A 22880-nucleotide genomic window follows, 5' to 3' on the forward strand; every position below is an offset into this window, starting at 1 on the left:
ATCAAGGGGAGTTGTAGGGAAAAAAAAGAATAGGCAGAGAGAAGATTGTCAAAGAAATAAAACAAGAGGACTTTCCAAACTGGTGAATGTAAGTCCTAGGTTGCAATAGTGAATCACATATCCAGCGCGGTGGGAGAGAAAAAAAAGCCAGAGGCAGGGCACATGACTGCGCTTCCAGAATACTGGCGTTACACCCCAAATGCTTCCAGAGGTGGGGGAAAAGCCGTAATAAACAAAGAACAAGAGTAAGAAGGACATCAAACCTCTCAACAGTGACTTTGGAAGCCAGAAGATAATGCCTGCAAACTGCTAAAGGAAATTTATTTTTAATCTAGAATTCTATATTCAGCCAGACCATCAATCAAGTGTGAGGATAGAATAAAGGCATTTTCAGGCATGCGAGCTCTCTAAAGAACTTTCCCTCCTGTGTAACCTTTTTCAGGAAGCTAAACAAACAAGGGAGAGAAGCAGAAAAGAGAAGACACAGGGTCCACAGAATAGGGTGCCCAACACAGGAGACAGACAAGGGGGGGTTCCAACGCCAGGAGAGGGAGGTCGCACGATGAAGGTGGCGCAGGCGGTTGGGGCAGCAGTCAGCCCAGGTTGGAGCAGGACAACAGGAGAGAGAGGAGAGAGGTTTGGGGGGGGGGCGGGATAAAATCAGACAGGTTGGACGACACCAAAAATTCTGTTTGAGGCCAGTGGACATATAAGAATACATAACCATGGTAAGTACAGAAAGCTAAGCAAACGGGGGTTAGGGAAAGGATCCAGGAAAACCAAAAATTACACAAGAAAGTAAACAATTATATTACCCTGCTTGGGTTAGTGGCAAGCAATATTTACAAGATTCTCATGTTATAAAGCAGAGCATATGGATTTAACAAAAATATTGAGAGTAGGATGACACTCGAGGGAGTCTATAAAAGACAGATCTTCATCTACACAACAGGTAGTCAACAGATAATGTCTGAATGAATTAATCAAGAGTCAGCAGCATAAGCAAATTACTTAGAAATATGGTGGTAACCGCCAGGAGAATCGGCCCCCAGGGGTACCTCGGGAGCAAGGGGCGGGCAGGTGCGGAGGGGCGGGGCGGGCAGGTGCGGAGGGGCGGGGCGGGGAGGTGCAGAGGGGCGGGCAGGTGCGGAGGGGCGGGGCGGGGAGGTGCAGAGGGGCAGGCAGGTGCGGAGGGGCGGGGCGGGGAGGTGCAGAGGGGCGGGCAGGTGCGGAGGGGCGGGGCGGGGAGGTGCAGAGGGGCGGGCAGGTGCGGAGGGGCGGGGCGGGGAGGTGCAGAGGGGCGGGCAGGCGCGGAGGGGCGGGGCGGTCTGCTATGCTTTGTTCTCCGATCTTAGAACCGTTTGACCTTTTTGACTACCTGCATGCACTTCTTTGTTGTAAAAAGATCGTTCTTGAACATAAAATAAAGAAATGTACGCCAAGAAGCACATCCTGTTGTTGCTTCCTCTTGTTTCATAGTTTTTCTGCGTCCTCGGAATTCAATCTCAGCTATAGGCACCTATACACACGGCCAGGGGCGCGCTCACACTCGTACGGTCACACACATTCATCACACACACGCACAGACAGCCCACGGTGGCAGACACACGGGCAAGCGTACGTAATACACAAAACCCCTCAGGCACCCGTGCAAACAGACGCACACATGGTGATGGATTCACCCACAGACACGCAGTCCCTGCCAGCCTCCTGGAAAGAAAGCCGGCTGGGGGGCAGGGCCAGACATTGCAAGGACAGCGCGTCCTCTGGGCCTCGACCCTCCAGGCCTCCCTTCACCACCACCACCAACCCCCCCCCCCGCAACTGCCCCCAGGCAGAGGAGGTCTCACCCCTGAGCTTCACCCTAATTGCCTTCTCTGTGCCCTGCCCCCAGGCTAAGCAGCCTGAGCCTCTGCAGCCTTTAACCCTTTGGGGCTACGCCGTCTGTAAATGGTGCAGAAATGGGAAGAGAGAGGGGCCTCGGCTGGCAGCTGGATGTGACTAATAATGCCACCTTCATTCAGCTTTTAGGGGAGGCCTCAGGCAGTGGAAGAGTCCAGTGTCAAGAACCCTGTGCACATGCTGTGCATCCTTGGGCGAGTCACTTCACCTCTCTGGGTGCACAAGGAGGGGGGCAATCTATGAAGCTCTGAGATGTGAAGATTTCATGTCCCGGTCTGGGCCCTGCTTTCATCCCCTCCCCTGGGATCCCTCTCACCATGCTGACATCCAAGGCCAATCCCAAAGGATATGTGATTTGTGCATCTGACAAGTACACATAGGGCACCTGGGGAGCCTCCCAGCACCACTTCCTTCCCCTTCGCCGTTCCTCCAGCACTCACCACCACCATGGTCCTGTTATCCGGCAGTCTGTCAATGGCCAGCATGCCCCCGCCTGGGTCTTGGCTCAGCTGGGTCTTGTCCGACTCCGACACCTGCCCAGGGCTCTCTCGGGCTCTCCGACTCCAGCCCTGTGAGGTCCCCTTGGCAGCCCATGCAGAGCCTGGGCCTGCATCCTGACCTGGGAGAAGGAGACAGAAAGCTGAGTCCCAGCAGTCAGAGTGAAGGTCCAAGGAGGGGACCAGCCCACGTACTGTGCAAAAGCCCCAACCCCACGCCATCCCTGACTGTGGGGACACCCCACGTGCATGAGAGCCCCGTGCCAGCCCCACGCCACACACTCCGCACACAGAACACCTTTAGTCCCTCACCCCGGCCCTCCGCAGTAGATACAATGCTCTCCCTTTTGCAGACAGGAATCAGGGGCTCACAGTGGTTAAAGAATGTCACACCTTGGGTTAGGGATGGAGACAAGTTCCAAATCTCCAAAGGGGTAATTATTCTCAACCTCTGCTGCACGCTGGAATCATTGGCGGAGCTTTAAAAATTCTTCATGTCTGGGTCCCACCCCCGAGATTCTGATATAATTGTTCTGTGGTGTGGCTTGGACAATAGGAGTCTTAAATGATCCCCAGGGGAGCTTTTGAGAAGCCCTGAAGGGAACTCTATAGACAAGAGTGAGAACCATTGCTCTGGAACACTCCAAACCCGTTCCTTATTTCTCCGTCAGAAATGGCACAAAATCTCACCTTCCAGGTGACTCTGGGGACTAGAAGCTAGAGTAGAGTTCTTTTAGTTCAGGGCTTCTCAACATTAGCACTATCAACACTCTGGACTGGAGAATTCTTTGCTATGGGGGCTGTCCTGAGCGTTGTAGCAAGTCCAGCAGCATCCCGGCCTCTGCCCACTAGATGCCAGTGGCATCTCCTCCCAGATGGTGACGATCGAAGATGTCTCCGTGATGGGGACCACTGTTTAGTCCTATGACTACTTGCAAACCCCTTGGGCAAGTCCCTTTCCCCCTAAAACATGGAGCTTCGCCACCATCAAGGATGGCAAATAGGTTTCATTTCAAAAGTCATCTCCAATCGATTAGTGACAGCCAGGAGCACTCTAATTGAGACAAACTCGGAAGCTCCATCTGTGTGCAGCAGGAAAGATTGTCATGATCAATTAACAATGTCTGCCGGGGACACAGGATTGGAAAGACACCGCACACCGGCCATTTAGCAGCCATTCCTAGATTCTGTGTTCTCTTCTGTCTCCTCTAGGTCATTAAATGTATTCTAAATGTCACAGAAACCATGCTTTTCCTTTTTGGAAAGATTTGTGCCCCCAAAGATGTGTCTTATATTGTTACTGCAATTATCACCCCTACTATGAATGTGTGTATGGCGCACAGATCACCGGAGAGGTGGATCTGGTATTTCCTGTGATATTCATCAATTCCAGGCCCACCCAGCATCGGGTGCCCTTCTCCACCTCTGCCTGCCCCACCCCTCCCCAGAGCTCCTGGATATAACCCTCTTTCCTAGAGCACCCGATGGTGTAACTACGTGCCTGTCTCCCTGGTAGACAAGTTCCCCCAGGACAATCCCCATCTTCTGCAAATGTGTATCCTCAGTGTCTAGCAAACAGTAGGTGCTCAATCACTGTTCAGTTGAGGACACGATACTGGAGGTAACTCTTGGGAGCCAGCAAGGACAGAGGTTGAGACAAGGCTTGGCCAGCACCAGGCCTGAGGCTGGGGCCAGGACTGGGCTGTGGGGCCCTGGTTTGTCATTAGACATTTTATCCAATTAAGTCATTCTTGGCTGTTGGTGCTTGCTGGACCCTTGCCGGCCCCCGTCTCACTTCTCTGCCCCTAATCGCAACCAGATGCTCGGGAGAAGGTGGGGAGAGGGGCGGTCCCCAGACCCCTTCCCCAAGTTGCCCAGTGGCTGAGATGGGCCTGCACCCAGAACTGGGAAGGGGACCCCAAGCCAGGGCTGTCTTGCCCCTCTCGGGTGGGGCCCACAGCTGCCTCTGGAGATAGAACTGTTTGTGCTGGGCTGCTTTGCCCAGCTCCCCAGGTCATCCTGCAAGCAGCCCTCGGGCCTGGGCTAGAGCCAGAACAGGAAAGGAACGTGTGCGAAGCTAATGGAGGAGCTGAACCGGTCTGGAAGGGGACGCTGGAGATCTGCAGACATCACAATCCTGCAACTGAGACAGGAGGGTACTTGCAAAGTGGGGGTCCAAGGCCTGAGAAGAGGGCTGGAAAGGGGGGCCCAACCAGCTGTGAGGTCAGGGAAGGGACACCTGTATCCACAGGCTGTGTGACCTTGGACCCATCTGTTGACCTCTCTGAGCCTCCATTTCCTCATCACTAACGCGGGGATGACAGTCATACCTACAGCACAGGCTGCCATGAGCATCAAGTGCAAAATTCAAATGAGAAGTCTTTATAATCACAGAGCTCGGGGACCAGGTCAGAGGCAAAGAATCCATGGAGGCAGGCAGTGAAGGGGATGGAGAAGGAAGCGGCCCAGAAATCTGCCCTACCCTGACTTAGCCCCAGTCTGACCCTCTCAACCCCACCCCCACATCTGTCTCCCTGCCACCCCGCCCCCTCCCAGTGGGCTAGGACAGGACATCACCCCCGCAGCCTGCGGAAGGAGCCAACACAGCTGGTGACTCGCATGTGTTGACTCAAGGTCCCGCCCTCCTCCCTGCATGCTCACACATTGCCGCCAGCCGGTCCAACCCTCGGCCACACTCGGCTCTACCTTCTGTCCTGCACCGGAGAGCTTCACCGGCTCAGCCCCCATCTCACGCCTCCGTATGTGAGTGTAGCTGCCTGTGGGCACCGGCCAGAAGTGCCCAGAGCACACCCCGGGCATGTATCCACCCATTCACTCACCCACGGCCCCAAGTCGCCCACCGTCTAGTGGGCCGTCACAGCAGTAATAGGGGGAACAAGAAATGATGGCTAACTTTTCGAGAATGCTTAGGGCTAGCCCTCTTCCAAATGCTTGAAATCCATTAACTCATTTACTCCCCACAGTAACCCCATGGGATGGGTGCTAGGTTTGATCTGTTGTACAAATTGGGAAACTGAGGCGTGAAGGTGTCAAGGAATCTCCCAAGGTCACGCAACTAGTCCGTGGCAGGATATGTGCACACGGGTGGGCTGACTTCCAGGCTCCCCAGACTTCAGGGTGTGCTCAGACCACCACAAGGGCAACAAGAGGGGATTTCCTAAGGTGCAGGGACAGCCCAGGGAAGGACCGGCATATGGGCTGGGCTCACTGGGGGCCACCTGGGAGTCCTGTCCTGGGAGCCCGTGTCCCCTGGCACGCAGGGGGACAGCCCAGCAGTACTGCCCCAGATGCCCTCCATGGGCCACTGCCCTGCTCTGGCGCAAGAAGCCCCGGGCTGACCGCAGGAGGCCGCGTCATGCCCAGCCCCAGGGCCTGGTCGAGCCGCCCTCATCCCACCCGCCACCCAGACTTGCCCTTCAGGCCCCACAGCCAGTCCAGGAGCTCCTGTAGCCTCCACCCTTAATGCCCTCGAGCTGGTCTCCCGCACACCCAGGAAAACTTGATTCCGTCCTTCCCAGGCTTCAAGCTCGCCACAGCCCTCCAGCCGAAGGCCCTTCATGACCAGTGACCGGATCCCTGCTCTCTCCTCCAGCTTCCTGTCTCCCTAAAGCCCTCTCCAGGACCCAGCCCGGCTCTCTCTGGCCACAGGGCCTCACACAAATGGCTTTCCCAGCCAGGACCACTCTGCTCCATAAATGAACCCCTCTGATGAGTTTTTGCTCATCCTTCAAGTCCCATGAGATGGCACCTCTTCCCAAAACATCCCCCGACATCTGTCCCCCGTCATCCCAAATGCTACCTGCACCGTCCCAGCCCTGATCCCCACATGTAGTTGCTGCCTGTGCATCTGTAGGCTCCAGGCACCTGACTCCGAGCAAATGCTCAGGAAGCACAGATGGAGGAAGGAAGGAAGGAAGGAAGGAAGGAAGGAAGGAAGGAAGGAAGGAAGGAAAGAAGGAAGGAAGGAAGGAAGGAAGGAAGGAAGGGGGGAGGGAGGGAGGGAGGGGAAGGGAAGGGAGGAGGGAAGGGAAGGAGGAAAGGAAGGGGGAGTCTTCAGAAGCTCTGAGTACTTGAGATCCACAGGCAGAGAACACCCTTCCCCCAGGGCACAGCCTAGAAAGTTCACGGCCGAGCCACAGCAATAAAAGAGCGCAGGTTTGGAATCATACAGGCTCTCAAGGATGAACCCTGAATCTACTACTTACTGACTGTGACACTGGACAAATTACATAATCTCTCTAAGCCTCAGTTTCCTTATCTGTAAAATGGGGATAACACTTGGTAGGTTGTTTTGAGTCTTTAACAAAATAATATACGCAAAGCACCCAGCAAAGTCCCCCTGCCTTCCCCAGGTTTAACGGGAGGACCAACTTTCCTAGGGGCTTGAGAGAGTCTCCAGACCCTGAGCTGAAATCTTGCATCCTCGTTACAAAGCCCCCAGTTGCATCCTCTTGCTGGGAAACCCACTGAGGTTCCCACTGAGGACCCTCCCCTGGGGAGAGGGAGGGAGGCACAGGGAATTGGCAAGAAGGGACCACCAAGTAGTTAGAGGAGAAGAGGAGAGGAGAGAAGAGCTTGGCTCTCTGTGAGTTTCTCTCGAAGGGAGGGTCTGGGGTCCGTGACCACCTCCTGATCCACTCACTCATTCAATATACATTCATTGAGGCCCTACTGTGTGCCAGGCACTGCGCTGGGTGCTGGGGCGACAGTGAACAGGCGGATACAACCCCTGTGCCCAAGAAGATTCTAGTTGGAAAAGACACATGAATGAATGAATGAATGAAGAATGTGGCAAATAAGAATGTGACATGGTGATGAGTGCTATCAGGCAGACGAAAGGGTTGGGTTTTATTGTTCACCTGGGCAGAGCCATCAGGGTGGGCCTCTCTGAGGAGGTGGCCCTTGAGCTGACTGAGACCTGGATGAAGAGATGCCAGGACTTGAAGACCAGCATCCCACAGCCTGGATGTGTTGAGGGATGGGGCTGCGGAGAGTGAGAGCAGGTGCGGGGATGGCTGGAGGCTGTCTGACAGCCCCTGGAAGAAGTTCGGATTTTACTTGGTTTGTCTGGAAGTGTCTGGTGGGCAGAATCATGGCTATAGGAGCCCTAGATGCAATCTGGTCCAAACCCCATTTTATAGAAGAGGAAACCCAGGTGCAGAGAAAGGAGGAAGGTGCCAGGGTCGCCAGGGATAGGTGTTGGGCCTGATCTCCTGACTCCCAGACCAAAGACACGCCCTCCAGCTGCCTCTTCTTTCTCTGTTTTAGGCAGCTCCCATTCCCCTTGGGCCAGACCCTGCTGGCCCTGCCGCACCCCGTGCATCCTAAGGCCATCTTCCTGTCTGTCCATCCGTCTGTCTATCAGCCTCTCGTGGTCTTTCCTCACCTCCCAACTATATCTTTGGGCCATTCATCTTTGTCCTGCTCCCGTTCTCATGACGGATGAAGTTGCAAGGCTCCACCAAACAAAACAACCCATCTAGAGGGAGGGGAGATCTCAGCTCCCTCCTGAGGGGCCCCCAGCCCAGAGAGCTTGGAGTCTTGGGGCTAGATGGCCCCCCTTCAAGTCCAGCTCCCCACTGCCCTTTCATCAGATCTGAGGGCTCCACCACTGATCCCAGCCAGGCTTAGCAGCACCCCCCAGAATGCCCTACCCCCCCACATCTCTTCTTCCCAAAAGACACCCCGGCCCCCACCTCCACACAGGCCCTTCCTCCAATCCAGCCGGGCCTGGTGAAAAGAACCGCTGGACTGGGAGTCAGCAGCTGTCCACTCTGGCTTCCTAGCGCTTCCTGAAGTCCGACCCATCTCTCCTGCCGCAGATAAAGTCCATTTTTCCAGGCTGAGTCTCTGGCAAAGCCGAGAAGACAAGGTGTCCTCTACTTAGAAATTTGATTCAAGTCTCTGCCTGCCCCTCTCTTTCAGGCCTCCCCACGTGTCTACTACCCCAACTGGACTCTGAGGAGGCAGTCCTCAGCCAGGCCCCAGGCTGGCCACCATCCCCCAGCACAGGCTCGTTATCTCCCAATTCCCCTTCCCCAACCCTTTCCATGGTTCTCCCAACTCAGTCAGGGGTCCAGAGCCCTTCCTCATCGCCCAATCGCATTCTGAATTCAGAAGATCTCACCAAGTTTGGGACTGCAGAGGACCTCAAAATCTGACCTGCCCAACCTCTTCCTTTATATATATATATTTTTTCAATTACCAGTTACCCACATATATCATAACAGATCTGAAAAGGAAAGACAATCCTAAAAAAGAAGAAAAAAATCTCTCATAATCCCACCACCAAGAGTCAAAGATTTTGCTCACAGCCTCACTTTAGAAGTGGAGAAATAGGCCCAGAGAAGGAAAGTAACTTGCTCAAGGTCACACAGCAAGTGAGATGCTGGGACAAGAAGCCAAGTCTCCGGCCCTTCTCTGTGTGATCTCCCTGAAAACTGGCGCTTCTGTACCACCAGGCTCTTGCCACACCAACTTCCACTGCTCTCTGCCCGCATTTCCACCATCAGCACCCTTCCCCACCCTCCTTCTCCACAGGGATCCAGGCCCGTCTCATCTACACAGGAGGACTGAGGACCATTAGAGTCAAGAACTCTGTCGCAGATGCTGTGCCTAATGCTAGCACACTCCAGAGACATAGCAGCCTAACTACAGCATCTCCCTGGACAAGCCCGTGCCCCCGCTCCATCCCATTTAAGGGACACCTATGTCGCGGAGGCATAAAGTTCTATCTTCCCAATTCTCTCTGTCAAGAGGCTAGACTGAAAATTACCCACCTCCCCAACCCCAGAGAAGTTCTGGGTGCCTGAGGAGAAAGGAAGGGAATGTGAAATTGCATGCTGAACAATGGTTCCTTTATAATACAAGAGACTCAAGGAAGACCTCAGAAAGGACTTCCAGGGGGAACAGATGATTGTGGAGAACTGGTGTAGGGGAGAGGAGTGTGCAAATAGGAGCCCCCCACCATCCAGAGCCAGAGCAGCTGATGGCCAAAGGCCACCAGGACAGCAAGGCGGGAGACCAGGAGCATCCTGGAGGCTGGGGAATGGGGGGGCAGGGGGTGGCTTCTTCCTGAGCCCAGGACTGTTCTCCAGGCTCCAAAGAGGGAGAGGAAGACAGTAGGACAGGCTGCTACAGAGCTTCCTCTGGGAGAGATGCTGGGTCTCCACCATCCCCCTGGCTGCTCCCACCCAGCCCCCAAATCTGAAATCCGACTCAGACCCAACCTGGGTCAGCTTGGGGCTGGGGTGGGGCGTGGGGGGCAGGAACAGAAGGAGGTGGCAAAGCTGGGGCAGGAGGCACCCCAGACTCCCCATCTCATCAGAATTCAGCCTCCCTCGGTGTGACCAGGGGTCCCTATGACTCCCCCACTCTCCTCTTTGGGGCCTTATGTAGCCCCCTCTACTGGGTTCCCTCCAGTGTCCTTCCAGGAGGGAAGGAGAGGTGGGGGGCATCAGGGTCTGATGCCTGCACCCTCACTCACACACCCTACGTGTTTAAGAAAGTGGGTCCCTGTCCACCTGCCACAGCCCGCAGAGCTCCTGGCCCTCCGCGGACAGTCCCCGCACCAGCCCGACATCACCTGCGGTGGGTACTTACCCGCGCCCACGCCCGCCGGCCAGCCCCCTCCCGCCCCCCGACCCACCCCGACCAACTCCGGCCGGTCCTACCTGCTCCGGGCGGGGGGCTCAGCGCCCGGGCAGCCTCCCTGAGCACCAGCACCAGGAGCCAGAGCTCTGCCCGCATGGTGGGTGCCAGGACCCGCCCCCGGCCCGCTGCGGGCCCCGGCGCGGGGGGGGGGGGGGGCCGGGCCCGGGCGGCGCGGTGCCCGGGGCAGGCGCGCCGAGGGGAGGGCGGCGAGGAGGCGGCGGAGCGCGGGGCCCGGCGGGGCGGCGGGAGAGGCGCGGGCGCCGGCGCGGGCGGGCGGCGAGCGAGCCGAGCGGCGGCCTCCCGGAGCGCGGACGGGGAGGGGGCGGGGCGGGGGGGGCGCGGCGCCTCCCGAGCGCTCCCCGAATCTTGCCGGGTCCTCCCAGCCCTCCCCGAGCGCTCCCACGGCGGGGTGGGGGGGGCGGGGGAGGGCGGGGGGCGGAGTAGGGGACAGGGCGGGGGACCCTGGGCTGGGAGAAGCGGCCCCCCAGCCCGCACCTTAGCTCCTGCCTCCCTTCCCCTCCTCCACCCCCCTGGGAAAGCCGCGGAGACAAGACCGGGGTGTGTGTGGGGGGGGTGCACACCCCAGGAAGGGACAGGCGTCCCGTCCCTCGGGCGGTGGACTCCTGCAATACGCACCCCTTCCCCAGCTCTACCAGGCTTCCCGACTTTCTGGGCTGTTCCTCAGAGTTCTGTGGGTTTCTGATGCCCATCCCCACCCCAGGAATCTCCCCTTGCAGCACAGACCCCCCAGCTTCTCTCGCCAACAGAGGCCCGAATTCCACTCCCCTCCCCAAGGCTCCTCTCCCTTTTTCCCGTCACCCCCAGTTCCCAGCACCGTCTTGCCCACCAGCCAGGCGGACACGGGGGTGGAGGGGCCCGGCTTACCCATACTTTAACCCGGACTTCCCCTCACCCCCAGAAGGTAACTGAGGCCACCCTTCTCTCTGGGGACCCCGGGCCTGTTCAGGGTCCCAATCAATCCTCAAAGCCAGCCCCCAGAGCAAGAAGAGGTCTCACCCCACCTGTCACCACCTTATGACAGACTCTGGGGATAGATCACCTTTTTTTTTCCTTTTCTTTTCTTTCAGGACAGAACAAAAATACCCGCAATTTAGGAGATTTAATAGACGGCGGGGAATCAGGTCAGGACACGAAGGTGCCTGTTCCCTCCCCTGACCTACTTCGTGCGTTGGCAAGGAGCTGGAGCATTGGAGGGTGGGAGAATGAGGGGTGAGGGGCACCTGGTTTCTCACGGGGCTGGGGCCTAGGGACTGGACAGTCGCGGACAGGTAGGGGATGGTCGCGGAGAGCCCTTCAGGGCATTCCGCAGGAAGAGGGATACGCGTGGGGACAGGAGTGTGGGCTGGAAGAGGGGGGTTCCCTGACACTGAGGCCAAAGACAGGAACTGAGAAGGGAAACAAAAACTAAAGACTCCCTAATCTCTCAGAATCCCAGTTCCTCCTTCCTCTGGATCCAGGGTCCCAGAAACGACCTCCTCCAGCCCTAAACCCTAAGCCTTTACAATGGGACAAGGCAAGGCCTGTCTGTAAGTTCTTCTTGTTGTCTAATTCAAATCCCGAGTTTGCCGACTCTCAAATAGGAAGAGGCCGCCGCCTCCAGCTGCGGCTTCTTGCTGCCCTCTAGCGGCCAAGTGGCGAGCCGCGGTCTGTCTTACAAGGTCTCTTTAAGGGCTCGGACTGAAAACAGAAGCTTGGAAATAATTCGAAGCAAGTGACGTGTAAATTTTTTTAAATGTAAGCCTCTAGAACTTGCGCGTACATCAGAATCACCTGGAGGGCTTATTAAAAATACAAATTTCTGGGCGCCACCCTCAGGTTCCTAACAATAGTTCTGGGAAGAAGCCGAGAATCTGCATTTCTAACACGTTCCCAGGTGGTGGTGCTAGTCCGGGGACCACATTTTAAGAGCCATTGCTTGAGATTTCCCGCTTCTTGCACTCTCTCGCGTCTTTCTTGCACCAATTGTCGTCTGCCCAGAAGGGAGCTGGCGAAGGCAATGTCAACGTAAAATGGGGAAGGGGGAAAAAATGACATAGGGAGACCAGGACCTTTGTGGCCAAGTGAAAACGACTAGCAAGGGGGCACCCGGATTTGAACCGAGGACCTCTTGATCTGCAGTCAAATGCTCTACCACTGAGCTATACCCCCTCTGCTGACGTTTGGGCGCAGTAACCTCTTAGTGCTATGAGTGCGCAGGCGCTGTGACGAGGTTGTGAAAAGAAGCGGGGTCCAATGTTCACAAAAGTTGAAAATAATATAATCTCAAAAGATTACTCGCCTGGACGCGGAACTTGTTTCCCGAAGCTCTGAGCTAAAGATTTCTACTGAATGGTGTAAGCAAAATGGAGTTTGGAAAAATCCCTCGAGATCCTTCGAGATCCCTGGTTTCGGGGACGTTCCCTGCGCCGAGGTCCCCCTCTCCTGCCCTGTCGGAGCCCCTTTATTGCCTCTTGGCGCCCCTCTCTCCGTCCTGCACGCCCAGGCAGGCATCTCTGGGCCTTCCTTCCCCAGCCCAAGCCCGGCCCTTAGATAGTCGGCCTCCCTCCGCGGAAAGAGCGGTCGGGTCGCTGGCCAGGCCCACCTGGGGGTGCGCCCGCCTCCGCCCTCGCGCTTCGGGAGTGCGCAGTCTGCGCTGTCCCCCCAGGGTTAACCAGCAATTTCTCGCCCTCGCACTGCATCCCACCCGTAAACGTCCGCGCGGGCTGAGCGCGTGGATCTGCGGGGTCAAGACTCCAAAGTCGCCTGCCTGCAAAAGGGGGTGGTAGCCCCCGAGACTGCAACCCCTCTTCCCTGCCAGGGCACTCTGAGAGGTGGACCGCAACCCCTCTCCACTGCTAGGGCACTCTGAGAGGTGGACCGCAGGACAAAGAAAACACGAAAAGTCTTGTCTGGAGAGGGGGCACCCGGATTTGAACCGGGGACCTCTTGATCTGCAGTCAAATGCTCTACCACTGAGCTATACCCCCGTCACGTCGCTTATTCCTTTATTAGAATGAATTTCTGTAGTGTAAGGGGAATATTAAATTATGTTTTTATCCGGGGGCTGTGTCGAAATGACCTCATGAAAAGAACAGGTTGTGGGCTGGGTGGGGATAGCTAGAATCCTGAGCTCTTTTTCCATCATCACACCTCAGGAAAACCACAGGATTAAGGAATCCTAGGCCTTCTATAACTGTGTCCAGGCGTCCCCAAGATGTCCACGGCCTGACTTGGGAAGGAGAGAAACCCATGGACTCCAGGACCATCTCAGGTCTTATGGGGTAACAGCAGGTCTCCGCATACAGGTGGACAGCCTGGGTTTCCATCCTTGTCTTCCGCTCTGCGTCCATAGAAATCCCCAAAGGCCCCTCCCGGCTCTTCCATGAGTCAGCATCAAACCACTCCCACCCCTAGACCCAGGTAGAGCCAAAAGCTCCCAGTCCTGGCAAGTCAGGAGTCAGTTATCTGGCAGAGGATGGTAGAGCCCAGGACCAAAGAACCAGCCAGTCCCCTAGCCAGATGGACTCTTGAGGCAGTACCCCCTTCATTTCCAAGGAGCATTTCCCCGGACCTGATAACCCTGTACAAAAACCAAAAGCCAGTTGGAAACACAGGTAGCAGGAGCAGGCAGAAATAAGAGGTGAGCAGTTTTCAATGGCATTTATTATACTTTTATAAAAATTCTAAAACAATGACAAAATCATGACAAAAGACAGTTGAGATAGGCACGCTGTAGGAACTGGAGACATGTGGGAGGAGTGGGATTCACACTGGAAGGACTGGAGGGCATAGGATGGGATGGCTTAACGCTCAGCTGTGGTCAGAGCCAGCATCCCAGAGGGAAATGAGAGGCATGGGAGGAGTGGAACTCCCCAAAGTGCAAGGCATGTCCCCCTCCGGGATGTCCCGTCCTTCTTCCTCTCCCTTCCCACCAGTTTTTTGTTTGTTTGTTTGTTTTAAGATTTTATTTATTTATTTATTTATTTGAGAGAGAGAGAGAGCACATGAGAGGGGGGAGGGTCAGAGGGAGAAGCAGACTCCCCCCGATGCGGGACTCGATCCTGGGACTCCAGGATCATGACCTGAGCCTAAGGCAGTCGCCCAACCAACTGAGCCACCCAGGCGCCCTTCCCACCAGTTTTTGGCTCTGTCCTCCTTCCCCTGAGCCTGCCCCTTCACCCTTCTGGAATCTCCTTTGCTCAAAGATGGCTAAGGGGCCAGAAAGCTGGGGCGGGAATCGATGGATAGGGGGTGGGGTTCTAGGAAATAAAGAGCAATTCCAGGGGGTCTCTTACTCCATCCCCCATTTTTTTTCCTCAAAGAGGTTGTGGGCTAAGGGGACGGAGCTCCACTTCCCAATCCCTCGACGTGTCCAACAGCTCGCCTGTGCCTCCAAAGACACCTGCTTCCCTGGAGTGAAGGGCAGCTCTTCTGCTGTCCTGTCTGCAGGAGGTCAGGGTGGGCAGTCTAGCCCCTTGGTGGCGGGGTTGGGTTGGGTGGACTGTGGCGATCTCACTGTCCAGAGCTGACCCAGCTCCCATCAGAGAATCGTAGAAAAGTAATCGTCACTTGGACTTTCCACCCATGTAGTCCAAGCAAAACCCCCCAGAGTCCTTGGTTGGCCTCAGGTCGGGGCATCAGTTGGCAGTGGCCTGAGATTGCATCCACTGGAGCCCTGTGGGCAGCCTGCAGGGAGGATGGAAGAGGGCAAAGATCATTATATCCCATGAGGATGATGGCCTCCAAGCCCCCGGCCCCTACCCAGAGCTGATGGACTGGATGTAACAACCAAAGTTACATCCCATCTCTCAGTCGACAAATATAAACGTACTGGGCTAGGGGCTGGGGTGACTGGTGAAAACACAGACATGCCCTCTGGGGCTTACAGTCTAGCAGAGGAGATGGATGTGGGTTGGGGGAGGGAATGGCAGGAACACTACCAGAACTGTGTGGTTCCTTGGGCTGACCTGCCTGCAGTCTCCAGGCACCCGGGTCCCCAGCCTGCTGCGATCCCACTCGAGAGAGAGAAGAGGAAAGAGAATTTTCCAAGCCTGATGCATGCAAGGCCCTTTCTATGTGACCATGACTTAGCTACTTTCTCAGCGGTACCTCAGCAAAAATTGCAACATTTGCCCACATCCTTTCAATCTCCCTTTCCTACTTGATCTTTTTCGAGTGCTTGCCACTTTTTAACTTACTATAGATTTTTCTTAATTTTATTATTTATTGTCGGCTCCCTCCCACCGGAAAGTAAGCCCCATGAGGGCAGGGGTTTTTGTGTTTTGTTCACTGCTGTTTCTCTGGCACCTGGAAAAATGCCTGGCACAGAGTTGGTGCTCAATAAATGTTGAATGAATGATACCGTTTACTCTCTACAGAAACTCTGAGAGTCAGTATAATCGCCCTCCTCTTTACAGATGAGAAAACTCGAGGTCAGAAAGCCTCAGTGACTTCTGCCTGGAAGGCTTGGCCCCCATGTCTTCCCATGGCTGTTTCCTCCCCCTTCAGGTCTCAGCCCAAAGGTCACCTCCTAGTAGAGGTTGTCCCTGACCACCAGAGCTGAATCAGACCCAACCCTGCCCCATCTATCACTGTTAATTCAATTTCACTCTCTTCATGGCACTTCTCCAGTACCTGAAAGATTTGTGCTTAGATGGAGGGTCACCTCTCTCCCCACTAGAATACACCTCCTGAGAGCAGGCACTCTATCTCGCTCACCGCTTACCCACAACATCTCAGCTGTGGGTGGGTGCTTGACTGACTGAGCCCAGGAGCTAAGTGTGAGCCAGATTCTGACAGCAGAGAAACAGGAGAAGGTTCTGATGGTCAGCTGTTCGTTGGTTGGGCCAGACCGTGGAGGTCCAGGTGGGGCAGCCACTAACCCTTCCCCGGTGAGGGCACAGCAGCCATGGATGTGCCACGGGTGGTCTTTGATGGCGCTCAGAGTGAGGAACTGAGAGATCTCCACAGTGGTCATGGAGTTGTTCATAACCTGCTTGTTGGCAAAGATCAGGACATAAGCATCTCGAAGAGCCTGTGCACAGAGGAGCCTAGCCCCATTCAGCCAGCCAGGGCCTAGCCTCCCTTCCCCCTTCCCCCACCCCCGAGTCCTCCCTAGCTCCCCTGCTGTCCCAGGTGGGACCGGCGTGGGGCCACCACATCCGCGGACACCCACAGCTCGGGGAATGCCTGCCCACCAGCTCATATGCTCCTTATGACAGTGCTATGAGGCAGGAATTTGGTGATCCTCCCCCATTTTGTACTTGGGGAAACTGAGAGAAGTGAAGTGACTTGTCTGGAGGTCCCATGGTGAGTGAGAAGTGGGGTCACGACCTGGACCAGCAGCTCTGTCTTCTGAGATCAGTTGTGCGGAGGGCATTCTGGCCCTTCATCTGGGATAAACTAGCCCCGTCCAAACTGCTAGGGTAGCGGCTCTTAGACACCGGGGACTCAGAAACGAAGCTCAGAGAGGCTAAGTGAGTAGGCTGAGGTCCCACAGCTAGTACACCGGGCCCTCTCCCAACCTCAGGGGCCTTACCTCATGGGCCAGCATCTTTTTTTTTTAAACAGAGAGCATGAGAGGGAGGAGGGTCAGAGGGAGAAACAGACTCCCCGCTGAGCAGGGAGCCCGACGCGGGACTCGATTCCGGGACTCCAGGATCATGACCTGAGCCGAAGGCAGTCGCTCAACCAACTGAGCCACCCAGGCGCCCTGGGCCAGCATCTTATACAGCTCCTCCCGAGTGGTCGGCAGCCGGTCCCGGTCGGTGCTGTCAATCACAAGGATGATGAGCTGGCCAGCAGAGAGCAGCTGTGAGTGGTGGGCTTTCTCCTGCCCACTGTGCCCCCTCACCCGGCCTCGGCACCGCCCCGTGTAAGCCCCACAGAGCACGGGTCTGGTCTCAAGCTCTCACCGTCCTAGTCCCATTTTCATTCCCTTTTCCATCCAGACGGTGGGGGAACACAGCACGATTGTGTTCTGATTGTGTGCCAGAGGCGACGCCCCGGTCGTTCGTGACGGTGTTCAGGTCCCACCACAGCCCTGGGCGACTGGACTAGGCTTAGCGCCATTTACAAGCGAGATGGGTTCAGGTGAGATGGGTTCAGCGAGGCGACAGAACTTGCCCCAGGACACACGGCTGGTGAGTAGCAGTGCTGGAATTCGCCTTCGGTCTCACTCTGGGAAGCAAACCACCAAATCTTGCAAGAGTGAGAAAGGCCCCCAGAGACCGAGGGCCTACCCCATGCAGTGCATCACACAGAAAGCTGCCAGCCAACAGACAAAGCTGCCAAGAGGTATTCAAACATTTTTTAAAAACACTGTGCTGCATTAAGGATTTGAAATGTATGCGTTAACTGTTGTTTATTATGGGATTTTCACAACAATTCAGGGCAGTCGTTATTACAGTCTCCACCTCACAGAGTCAGGGAACCAAGGCTCAGAGAGGTTAAGTGACTGGCTCATGTCACACAGCAGCCTTCAGGGCCCCTCCAGCCCCAACACTGCTCACCTCGGGGTTGGAGCAATATGCATTCCAGGTAGAGCGCAGAGCCTCCAGTCCCCCTATGTCCCACACGAGGAAGTGTGTCTTTCGCAGAACGAGCTCCTCCACGTTGCTACCGATGGTGGGAGATGTGTGGACCACCTCATTCATCAGGCTGGGGAGGGAGCAGAGGGCACCAAGAGCTCAGCCCATTCTGCTCCCAGCTCTGGGCCCCTCACCCCTCGGCTCCCGAGTCAGGCTGAATCTAACTCAGAAAAACTCGGCCCAGGTTGGCCAAGCCTCTGGGCACAGGGGAATGCAGGCAGGAGTGGGACCAAGTCCTGCCCTGGCGGGGACCACAGAGACAGGAGTCATATTAGAGTCGTGTCCCCAGACTTTAATATGCAATTGAATCACCTGGGAGTCTTGTTAAAATGCAGATTCTAGTCCAGTGAGTCTAGGCTAGGGCCCAGTGTTCTGCATTTCCAAAAAGCTTCCAGATGATGGCAATGCTGCTGATGTGTAGACCACACTTTAAGCAGCAAGGGATTGGGAAAACGAGACAGATACAAGTGAAGACCATCAGAGAGGTGCTTTGTTTAACAGAGAGAACACACATTTTTTATATGTAGGGGGTGCCTCTGGAAGATCTGGGCAACAGGGGTGATTGAGAAACTTACTTTTCACTGTATGTGCTTGTAATGTTCGATGTACTCTTTTCTTCTGGTTTAAAATAAACATTTAGGGGTTGGCCGGTTAGCTCAGTTGGTTAGAGCGTGGTGCTAATAAAATAAACATTTAGGGCGCCTGGGTGGCTCCATCGTTAAGCGTCTGCCTTCGGCTCAGGTCATGATCCCAGCGTCCTGGGATCGAGTCCCACATCGGGCTCCCTGCTCTGCCGGAAGCCTGATTCTTCCTCTCCCACTCCCCCTGCTTATGTTCCTGCTCTCGCTATGTCTCTCTCTGTCAAATAAATAAATAAAATCTGTTTATAAATAAATAAATAAATAAATAAATAAACATTTACATATATTTCTTTTTCAGGGGAAAATTTTCCTACGTAAATACTCTGCAGGTTCCAAAGGGGGAGAGATGCCATCCAGAGAGTGGACATCGGGAGCTACAGAGCTCAGCCAGACTCAAAACTAGCCCTCCCCTTTGGGTGTGAAGAGGGAGGGAAAGTTAAGAGGCAAAGTTCGGGCGCAGGAGTTAGAAATGTGGAACCCGCCACTAGGGGGAGCGAAGAGCAGGGAGGCAGGAAGTCCGTTTCTGCCAGCCTCAGGCCTCCAACAGGGTCTGGTAGGGGCGGGGGTGGGAGGGGATGGCGGGGACCGTTGGGGTCGCCCATATCGGGCAGGATTCGAGTGCCAGGCGAGGGGGCCACAGAACTGAAGGGTCACTATGCCAGGAAGATCACAGAGCTTCCCCCCACCATCATTCCTCCTGGCTACTGGAAAACCCGGGAACCCAGGGAAGGGCTCCGGCGATTGGTCCAAAGGTCAGTCAGTCTGATGGGAAGACCCAACCCCCACCTCTTTCCATCAGAGAGTCACTTACAACTGGTAGAGAATGGTGGTCTTTCCGGCATTGTCCAGTCCCACGATGATAACCTTGTGCTCTGGAGGCATCCAGGGGAGAAGACAGGGTCAGGGCCAATCTCAATAACCAAGGGACTGAATGCTGCATCGGGCTTCCCAGGAAGGAGACGAGTGTTTCCAGCGAGCTGGGAGACCTCTGCCCACTGCACCACTTCTGCTCCCCTGCACCCCTCCCCGACAAAAACCCAACAGGGCAGGGCGCCTGGGTGGCTCAGTTGGTTAAGCGACTGCCTTCGGCTCAGGTCATGATCCTGGAGTCCCGGGATCGAGTCCCACATCGGGCTCCCTGCTCGGCGGGGAGCCTGCTTCTCCCTCTGGCCCTCCCCCCTCTCATGTGCTCTCTGTCTCTCTCATTCTCTCTGTCTCAAATAAATAAATAAAATCTTTAAAAAAAAAAAAAAAAACCAACAGGGCAGGGTTCCTCCCCCCACCCCAGACCCCGGACAGCCGCACCACTCCCGGACAGTGGAAATGATTGCTGAGCCCCGCCTCCCTCGCTCCACATTTCCAGAAAAGCGGTTGCCGGAAAGGTCCCGGTCGCCCTGGGCTTGCCAAGAGAAGGGGTCTGGAGAAGGGGCCACGATAGCAGGAAACCCGCGGCCGCTTTTAGCCAGGAGGACGGAGGCTCGCCGGGCCCTGCGCCCCGGGGTGCGCCGAAAGCGCGCCACCCGCGAGGAGCGGGTGGGGAGGGGCGGGGAGGGGCTGTGGGAGGGGGCAGGGGAGGCCGCGGAGCCTGCAAGGAGTGCCCACGCAGGACCTTCGGAGCCCGAGGTCCCCCAGCGCATCCGCCCGACCCCAGATCCGGGAGCCCCAGGTGGGACCGGATCAAAGCTGTCACTTGAATGCGCTATGCGCTCTTTACCCTGGTTCCCGAAGATGCCCATCAACTTGGCGATCAGTTGTCCCATGGCGCGTCCCAGGCCGGAGAGCGGCAAGACTCAGCGACCTTCGGGGGCCCGGGTCGAGCCAGGGTGCTTAGAACCCCGCCCCCCGGGGAGGGCCGAGCGAGTTTTGCCTATGAGGTCGCGGAAGCCCGAGGAGTCACCTGCGGGACCTGGGAATCCCCTGGGATGGGGGGCCCCTCGCAGGTGCTATGAATGTCACGACGACAGCGAACAGGCTACTTGTCTAGAGCCCTGGAGGTGCAAGGAAAGTGGGGTCCAGACTCCACATCCTCCCCTTTGCCTTTGCCCTGAGAAAACTCCAGAGGTTCTCTGGGTGAACTGCTCCCCCACTGCATCAAGGAGGCCCGGCACAGTGACCCACTACCAGGTCCCCGCTCTCCCTTCTCCAAGTGGCATGCCTGGGACGCTAGACTGAAGCAAAACCCTACCTTCTGCACCAGCCAGCTGTGTGGAGCAGGCGGCTCACTGATCCTCTCTGAGCTGGGAGAATATTCCAACCCTCAGCAGATCCCTACTGTTCTCACTAGTGTGGCTCTTGCAGGCCCACTCAAAGTGAGTTCCCTTAGGGAAGGGCAGGGTCTCCCTTCCTTTTGGAGGTCCCTTGGTGATAGGTAACTTCTAGGAATAAATCCGCACTGCTTCTATGATTCATTGGCAAACTGACTGCTCAGGCACAGCTCCCAGATCTGGGGGGATGGGCATCTGAAGATAAGGACGGAGCAAAAAGAGAGATCTCGCAGCCAGAGACCCTACAGAGGGGTACCAGATGCCAAGAGCCAGCAGAAGAGAACCTGGGCCAAGAGAGAGCCAGGCTGGAGGAGGGAGAGGGAGGAGGGGACTCTTTGTTGTGAATTTCCTTCTTTGCTTAAACTGGGAAAAAACAGAAAACAAAAAGAGAAGTGGGAAGGCAAACCAACCTCAGGCTGAGGGGGCGGTTAGGAGAAGCCAGTTATCACACAGGAGAATCAACTCCTTCTGCCCCCGACTGCCAAGGCCCTCCTATAGCCCATTAGTGCTCCCCTCCACCAAGGGAACAAATTTTACTCGTCTCCCTGCCTCTGCCTCCCCCCGATTCAGCACAGCCCTATTGACCTTCGTAAAGCACAGCTCAGAGTCCGTCACTCCACAGCTCATAAACCTTCAATGATTCCCTATTGCCCACTGGTTCAAATCAGCCACCTCACCTGACATTCAAGAGCCTCCGTGAACAGCCCCCACCTGCCTTTGCAGGTGATCTCCCACCTTCTGCATCCACTGGTCCTTGCCCACACATGCCCAGCTCCTTCCAACCATGCTTTTGCTTCTGTGTTTCCTCCACCTGAATGTCTTTCACCTTCTCAGAAAGGTGGATTCCTGAAAGCCTTTAGCTGCCTGCCATAAAAGCCACCTACTTCTCAAGCCCTGGCCTGGTTCTCCAGACAAATGGGGCTTCTCTCTACTCTGAGATTGGACACTGGCCTGTTTCCACCAATCAGCTGTGAGGCCTGAAGTGTGGGGTTCGGGTCTTGTTCACTTGTGTTCTCCCCGCACTCCCAGCCTGGTCCAGTGCCTGGCACACAGTAGGACCGTGTTGCTATTGGAGTGAAGTACAATGAGTTATGCTAGAGCCTGGTGTTTCGAGCATTAAAGAAGTGTGAGCACAAGTTGAAGAGGAATGAAGAAGGCTCGGAAGTGTATGGAGAGCAGAGGGAAAACAGTTGGCTAAATAAGGAATTATCCCACCCGCCTTGGTGCCTGGAGTTAGAGCGAAGGAGAATTGACTACCAGAGCCCATTTCAGCCCCAGGAAAGAAGGAGAGCTGGGTGCGATAGGGTGGGGGTGCAGAGGGGGCTGGGGGAAGCAGTAATATTTTAAGCACCTTTACCATCTCTTTCAGGGGGGAGGGAACCCCTTAGTGCATCCTGCCCCCTCCCCCAACTACCACCACCAGTTGCAGACTTGAAAGTGATACTCTGCTGGCTGGAGCACAGTCAGTAAACAGACAAGAGCTGCCTTGGCTGCCAGGCCTAGAGCCTGGGTCTTGGGGGGCATTCATTCCTTTATTTGACAAATATGAGTCAGGAGTTAGGAAACAGGCCAAGTAGACAAAACAGACCCGGTCTGGGTCTTTTGGAGCCTTTACCGTCTAGTGGGAGAGAGAAATATACACATCAAAAAATAAAACCAAAACAAAGCCCTGAGAGACAGTAGGTAAGAAGGCACACTTTTCTGAGGATGTGATTATTGGCGCTCAGACAAGATTTTTCTTTAGGGTACCAGCTGGAACACCCATTGCTCCCGGGCCGTGGAGGGAGCTCAGCTTCCTTGATTTTTTGGAAGGTGGAAACCTTCAGCCACACCCAGGACTGAGGCCTCTCTGACCTCAGCTCAGAAGCTGGACAGAAGCTACTGGTCAGGGAAGGAGACGAGGGGTTCCCGATAGGAGGGGTCCCCAGCGCCTCAGTTCTCAACTCCCTGAGGTGGTGGTAGCACCAGCCTCTGGAGACCTAATCCCAGCTGACTTGACAGTTGTTGAAATCCTCACATGCTGACAACCACCAACGTGCTGAATGTACATCAGTTGAGGGCTGTGGTTACCAAAAGATAAGAATCTTTCTTCATCTCTCAACACCTCTAAACCACCTAGAAATGCCCCCACCTGCAAGTTCCGGGCAAATGCAATTTCAGGCAGAAGGCACATGAAGAGGAGACAAATGTATTCAGACACCTGCTTCTTCCTCCCCAGCCCTCCTCCCCTTGCAGAAGCCGGAGCAGGGGGATGGGCATGAGACTTGGAGTTCACAGGCACCACACAGAACTTGAACTCCAAAGATCTGAGTT

The 22880-nt window shown here is 55.6% G+C and overlaps 2 protein-coding genes and 2 non-coding genes across 9 annotated transcripts in view; all 4 read right to left on the minus strand.

Annotated features, from left to right (window-relative positions):
* Nucleotides 1–10246, minus strand: part of PLXDC1 (plexin domain containing 1) — a 57041-nt gene extending 46795 nt beyond the window's left edge. For 2 of the 3 annotated variants that reach the window (XM_045889008.3, XM_045889007.3), the window contains exons 1-2: nt 10094–10245; nt 2343–2521 (exon numbers count right to left, since the gene is read on the minus strand). In XM_045889008.3, the coding sequence (XP_045744964.1) occupies nt 2343–2521; nt 10094–10169 (255 nt within the window). In that variant the 5' untranslated portion in view covers nt 10170–10245. Of the gene's footprint in view, nt 1–2342; nt 2522–10093 lie in introns of all 3 variants that reach the window. The other variant, XM_054510830.2, reaches the window with a different exon arrangement.
* Nucleotides 10247–12170: 1924 nt separating this feature from the next.
* TRNAC-GCA (transfer RNA cysteine (anticodon GCA)) lies at nt 12171–12242 on the minus strand. The gene has a single exon. It is a non-coding gene; the product is annotated as a tRNA-Cys (tRNA).
* A 746-nt stretch (nt 12243–12988) lies between these two features.
* TRNAC-GCA (transfer RNA cysteine (anticodon GCA)) lies at nt 12989–13060 on the minus strand. The gene has a single exon. It is a non-coding gene; the product is annotated as a tRNA-Cys (tRNA).
* Nucleotides 13061–13735: 675 nt separating this feature from the next.
* Nucleotides 13736–19428, minus strand: ARL5C (ADP ribosylation factor like GTPase 5C). 4 transcript variants are annotated; one of them, XM_045888083.2, is made up of 5 exons: nt 19115–19428; nt 17585–17732; nt 16783–16866; nt 15956–16107; nt 13736–14759 (listed from the first exon to the last, which is right to left on the minus strand). In XM_045888083.2, the coding sequence occupies exons 1-5, from the start codon at nt 19183–19185 to the stop codon at nt 14711–14713; spliced, it is 504 nt and encodes a 167-aa protein (XP_045744039.2). In that variant the 5' UTR covers nt 19186–19428; the 3' UTR covers nt 13736–14710. The 4 variants fall into 4 exon arrangements, 1 of the variants encoding a protein (XP_045744039.2); XR_006793157.2 differs by lacking the exons at nt 13736–14759; nt 15956–16107; nt 16783–16866 and adding exons at nt 17975–18089; nt 18238–18280 and having other exon boundaries at nt 17610–17732; XR_010408750.1 differs by lacking the exons at nt 13736–14759; nt 15956–16107; nt 16783–16866 and adding an exon at nt 18238–18280 and having other exon boundaries at nt 17609–17732.
* Between the last annotated feature and the right edge of the window lie 3452 nt (nt 19429–22880).

This window comes from Mirounga angustirostris, unplaced genomic scaffold (genome assembly GCF_029215605.1).
Source record: "Mirounga angustirostris isolate CCGP_5_RB_7025 unplaced genomic scaffold, mMirAng1.0.hap1 SCAF_17, whole genome shotgun sequence".
Lineage (NCBI taxonomy): Eukaryota > Metazoa > Chordata > Mammalia > Carnivora > Phocidae > Mirounga > Mirounga angustirostris.

What these genes read in the sequence shown, in the direction of transcription:
- ARL5C (XM_045888083.2), bottom strand. Translation starts at nt 19,185, where the DNA reads ATGCCTCCAGAGCACAAGGTTATCATCGTGGGACTGGACAATGCCGGA. An exon ending in CATATTGCTCCAACCCCGAG is followed by an intron (nt 16,867 to 17,584) that starts GTGAGCAGTGTT and finishes TCTGCTGGCCAG; the next exon opens with CTCATCATCCTTGTGATTGA. An exon ending in ATAAGATGCTGGCCCAGGGC is followed by an intron (nt 16,108 to 16,782) that starts GCCTGGGTGGCT and finishes CTCTGTGCACAG; the next exon opens with GCTCTTCGAGATGCTTATGT.